The sequence below is a fragment of the Rhincodon typus genome, unplaced genomic scaffold (assembly GCF_021869965.1).
Source record: "Rhincodon typus isolate 14 unplaced genomic scaffold, sRhiTyp1.1 hic_rhity00003939, whole genome shotgun sequence".
NCBI lineage: Eukaryota > Metazoa > Chordata > Chondrichthyes > Orectolobiformes > Rhincodontidae > Rhincodon > Rhincodon typus.
This window is the reverse complement of record NW_025969577.1, coordinates 8,932-14,551: the sequence shown is the minus strand read 5'-3', so window position 1 is coordinate 14,551 and position 5,620 is coordinate 8,932. Positions and strand designations below refer to the sequence as shown.

The 5,620-nt window shown below is 50.2% G+C and overlaps 1 protein-coding gene across 1 annotated transcript in view; it reads right to left on the bottom strand.

Moving 5' to 3' along the window:
• Positions 1-2,692: 2,692 nt before the first annotated feature.
• Positions 2,693-5,620, bottom strand: part of rassf2a (Ras association domain family member 2a) — an 11,515-nt gene continuing 8,587 nt past the window's right edge. Inside the window, exon 7 of the mRNA XM_048593788.1 lies at positions 2,693-5,531. Within this exon, the coding sequence (XP_048449745.1) occupies positions 5,462-5,531 (70 nt within the window). The 3' untranslated portion in view covers positions 2,693-5,461. The remainder of the gene's footprint in view (positions 5,532-5,620) is intronic.

Here is a 5,620-nt window from a genome sequence, read left to right as displayed (position 1 = left end):
AAAGCTCAGCAGGTCTGGCAGCATCTGTGGAGAGAAATCAGAGTTAACCTTTTGGGTCCAGTGACCCTTCCTCCTGCCTCGGGGCTGCTGAACACAGGCTCTTTAACTATCAGCTCTGTGTCCCTCCTGACAAACACTGTCGTACCTCCTTCATATTTCCATAATTTTTTCTATTATTCCAGTCTGTTCTTTTGTCATCGTTGTGCGTGTTTTATCCAATTTTGGGAAACAGTGCAATCAGATGTAATTTAAAGCATAGACTCTCGGTTTCTGCTGAGTGTCGGAATCTGGGAATAGGTACCAGCACAAGGGAAGAAATGAGCCAGTGGAGGAGGAGGAGGACAGTGAGTCGGATCAATCATTGGGAGGTGGTTGTTAGGGGCAGCTCAGTGGTTAGCACTGTTGCCTCACAGTGCCAGGAACCTGGGTTCAATTCCACCCTCGGGTGACTGTCTGTGTGGAGTTTGCACATCCTCCCCGTGTCTGCGCGGGTTTCCTCCAGGTGCTCCGGTTTCCTCCTACAGTCCAGGGATGTGTAGACTAGGTGGATTGACCATGGGAAATTGTGTAGATTAGGTAGGTTGTAGGGGAATGGGTCTGGATGAGTTGTTCGGAGGGTCGGTGCGGACTTATTGGGCCGAAGGGCCTGTTTCCACACTGTAGGAATTCTATGAATCTTAACTTTCCAGCTCCTTTCACTTGCAGATGATACATGAGTTTGTTCAAATAGGGACCAGAGTTTGGGTTTGTAGCCACAACACTGAGTCTCTACTGCAGGTGGCTTCTTGATGTTAGATCCTCCGCTTTAATACTGAGCACCTCCCATAAACCGCTCCCTCAGGAAAACATGATCTCCTGGATGTTCAGAGATAGTAGGAACTGCAGATGCTGGAGAATCTGAGATAACAAGGTGTAGAGCTGGATGAACACAGCAGGCCAAGCAGCATCAGAGGAGCAGGAAGGCTGACGTTTCAGGCCTAGACCCTTCTTCAGAAAAATCAGAATTTTTCTGAAGAAGGGTCTAGGCTCGAAACATCAGCCTTCCTGCTCCTCTGGTGCAGCTTGGCCTGCTGTGTTCATCCAGATGTATACCTTGTTATCTCCTGGATGTTCAGACTGGAGCCCATGCGTACGATCTCGTCGACAGAGCCAACTCAGTTCAAGTGTATTACATATTGACGAGGCCTGACACAGTAGGTGAAGGGAGGCTGTTTCTCCTACCTGAACTCAGTCTGGGACCAGGGGCACAGTTTCTGAAAGAGGAACAAGCCACTAGGGACTGAGGGAGGGAGAACCTCTTCACTCAGACACTGGTGCATCTTTGGACCTGTCTACCCCAGAGAGCTGTGGGAGCTCAGTCATTGTCTATGTTTGACAGAAAACAGGACCTTTTAAAAACACCTAGAAATAAAGGAGAGAGTACAAGAGACTGCCACTGAGGGAGATGATCTGCCAACTGCTGAGATAGCAGAGCTGGCGGGGGAGGGGGGGGGGGGCAGAGGGTCGGAATGGCCATCTCCTTTCCCTATTTCCTACCTTCAGCCCATGGGTACTGTTCCGGTTTTTTTTTCCTTCAACACCGTTCTGGGAAATAGGGCTGATCGCTGGAGAACAAAATTACTGTGCCTGGCATGAGCTCAAAGCTCAGTTATCAGTAGCTGTCTTCCTTTCTGAACACAAAATCCATCCACAGCTTGAAATCAACGAAGGGGTCAGGAATCAGAAGAAACAAAATTCTCCTGAAGCCCGTGATATCTTGAGAGACAATGGAAGTCAGTGCATGGAACACTGCCATGTTCCACCCAGTAAGATGACAAATTCCCCTCCAAGACACTCACTATCCTGACTTGGAAATACAATCGTCGTTACTTCACCATCGCTGGGTCAAAATTATCTAGCGAACTACACTGTTTGTCTTCCTACAGTAGTGGTTCAAGAAGGCAGCTCAGGCAACTGGGGATAGACCATAAATGCTGGTCCCAGCCAGCGACACCCATGTCCCATGAGAGAAATCTTATCTCGAAGGACTCAGAAATCCCCAATTCTTTCCGAGTTCATACTTTTTTTATTACTCTTGAATGGGATGAGGGCGTCGCTGGCTAGGCTGCATTTATTGCCCATCCCTAATTGCCCAGAGGGCAGTTGAGCGTCAACCCCATTGCTGTGGGTCTGGAGTCACATGTAGGCCAGACCAGGTAAGGATGGCAGTTTCCTTCCCTAAAGGGCATCAGTGAACCAGATGGGTTTTCCTGACAATCGGCAATGGATTCATGGTCTTCAGTAGATTCTTAATTCCAGATATTTTTATTGAATTCAAATTCCACCAAGTGCCATGGTGGGATTCGAACCCAGGTCCCCAGAACATTATCTGGGTCTCTGGGTTAACAGCCCAGTGATAATACCACTAGGCCATCCAACAAGCATTGTGGGCCTGTTGCCTTACACACATCGGGCAGTGTTTTTACCCAGAGATCCAACGGTGCTCACAGCTCGTCCCTGCTGGATTTCAAATACTTATCCAGAGCTAGACGCGAACAAACCAGTATCTGTGTATTGCAGGGACTCTTGTCACGTCGTTGGTTAGGAGACAAACTGATGCTCGAAATCACAAAATTGTGCCCAGTGCTGGGAAGTTTTGCGTGCAAATCTCACTCCGTCACACACAGCAAATGAAAATCACCAAGGCAGCACATTCGTTAGACTCGGTTTAATTCCATCTTTCCTCTGAAAAAATAGCTGAGAAGTTCAAAACTATCCAAACGTACGTTATGTCACGAAATAGTGCGACAGAAAAATATATCTATTTCTTACAGTCTGCTTCAAGTTGGGGGTCAGACACTGATTGGATGGTGGTGCTCTGTCTTCAGAAACAGGGCAGTGCTCACAGATGGGATTCGCCATTGGGTCTGGGGTTCAGAACAGTTGCCCTGGCAGCGGTTAGGAAGGAAGGGAGCAAACACCCAGAAATGCAGGTATCTTTCAGAAACCTTGTCAGGATGGGGAAGGAGTCAGGGGGATGTGAGTTGGGGTGGGGGGCACGTGGGTGTTGGGTTCGGACTTGTGCACGCTTCCTCCAGCCAGCTGAAGTGGTGATGTTAAGTCTGTTGGTGGACAGCCTGGAGGTCTGGCTGCCCCTTTCTGATCCCCTCACCTGGACGACACAACCCCCCCCCCCTCCCCAGCCAGGGGAATAATTTAACACACCACTGTCCCTCCAACCTGCCCCGCCATCATTCCTCACATCCGCTTTCCTCTATCACAGTTGATTCCTCAATGGATCGAGAATCTATCGATTCCCAGCCTTAACTATATGCCACGAGCCACATTAGGATCAGTGAGAAACTCAGAGAGAAGAAAAACCCAATACTTTCTGAGATAACAAGGTGTAGAGCTGGATGCATCAGGCAGCATCAGAGGAGCTGGAAGGCTGACGTTTCGGGCCTAGACCCTTCTTTCTGACTATTTTATTCCAGTGAGGTTGAGGCCATTTTTCTGGTTGTAACCCATCCACTGACAATTGGAACAGGAGGAGGCCATTCAGCCCTTTGAGCATGTTCTGCCGCTTGTTATGGTCATGGCTCATTGTCCAAATCAATAACCTGTTCCTCATTTCTCCCCAGGCTCTTTACCCCCGTCAGTTCTAACGCTTGCCATTGAGAGCTGATCACTGGAAATGGATAACCAACTCAGAGTGCATTTCAGCTTCCTCGTCCGCACCTTCGAAATCCAGGCTTGGTTTTCCGTCCTCACAGTGCAACGTGATTCTGGCCCTGACCTTATCAATGTGCTTTTCACAGGCAGGATGGAGCACATGGCTTAACAAATGGCATCAATGTTTATGTTCAAATCATGGATTGAGGTCCCTTTGTCTCTCTCTCTTCAATACTCTGTCAAATGACGTGAGTTGCTGGGTGATAATGGAAACTGCAATCGCTTGAACAGCTCCCTCAGCCTTGCTGCAGCATCTATTGATGTGGTAATACGTGCAGATTTTTTCCATTAGGCCATACGAAATAGGAACAGGAGTAGGCCATTCGGCCCCTTGAGCCTGGTCTGTCGGCTGACTCACAGGCAAGAGAGGAAGCATTGAGGGACTGAATGGCCCACTCCTCTTTGAATGTTCCTGAGGAGAGGAATTGGAGAGGGCTAACTGGGCGGATTTTTGGAGAGATCAGATCGGAGATGTCATCAAGGTGATCTCTCCCTCACACATGGACTGTGGTCTGCATTAGAGAAACACATCTGACTGGCTGGTCAAGAGCGAGTGCAGTCAATCGCTCTGGAGAACGGGGGTTAGCCCTTAGCCCATTTCAAACCTCCTTCATGGAAACTGCGTCACATGTTTCACAAACACTCTTGCTCTCTCGGGTATCTTCCTCGCAGATCACCAGCTCAGCTCCCAGCTGCAGTGAGACCACCTTCATTCCCAAAACGTCCTGCCTCAGTCAGGTGAGGGGACCGACGGGACACTGCATAAAGCCGTACAGTGAGGTTATGTTCAGGGTACACACCTCTCCTGTGATATCCATCCATCCACTCCAGCCCAGGTTACACACACACACACAGTTCCGAGATGGATGGGATGGCCGGTTGATGATGCAGAGCGACACGAACAGTGTGAGGTTACCCTGAAGGATTTACCTTCACCATCTCCAACCCCTTGCCTGAGGCGTAGCGATCCCCAAGTTAAATCATCACCAATCATCTCCCCCTCTCTCTCTGTCTGACAGAGCAGCCCCATGGTCAGATTTTGGTGACCTTCACCTTGACCTTGTTGGGATTGCAGCATCGCCTCTGTGCTGTGACCACGGGTTATTGTCCCCCCTCCCCGCCCTCACTGACAGCACTGCCGCCACCAACACTTTGAACAAGATGTCACACATCCATTGGTGGAGCCTCCCATTCCTCGTCTCACCCATGGAGCAAACCTGCAGCAGGCAGACGGGATCCTCCACCACTGGAGCTGCCACCGTGGGCCTGAAGGGAGGAGAGGGAGCAGCGCTAAGCTGGTCTGGTCTCCACGTGACTCCAGATGCAAGGTCCTGGTTCAACCAGCCTCTCCCTCCCTCCCCACCCAACCCAGCTTCAGACCTGATTGGAAACGTTCAGGGAAAGGAGGTAGAGATGAGGAAAGGAGGTTTTTGTTGATGTCCCTATGACATTGGCTGGATTTGTTTGAGTATCAGGTTTCTGAAGATGAAGCATCCATTCCCAAGAGCCCAGGATAACCTCAAAGTGCTGGCCACCCCATCAAGGGACCTCCCCACCCAACCACCCCCTCCCAACCCCCACCCCCCCTCCCAACGGGTGTTGACAACTGACAGTCTGGTAGGTGCCAAGGTCCCACTCCATGGGAGGTCAAGAAGTGCATAGTCAGGGCATTGTCATCCAATATCAGCATCTGAGAGAGTGCCCGCTTCTAAATCTCTTGTGCCACTTATTCCAGCTGCTGTGCCAGGACTCAGATCTGTGCCCAGGACTCTGTTAGTTCTTGCACCCGTGTCTCAAGAACAGCACGCATGACCGAATACCTGCAGAGAGAAACAGCATCATTTTCTTCGTCCATACTCAATGACAGTGCGGTATTCCCTCAGTACTGCCCCGGGGCCTGGGGGGTGGT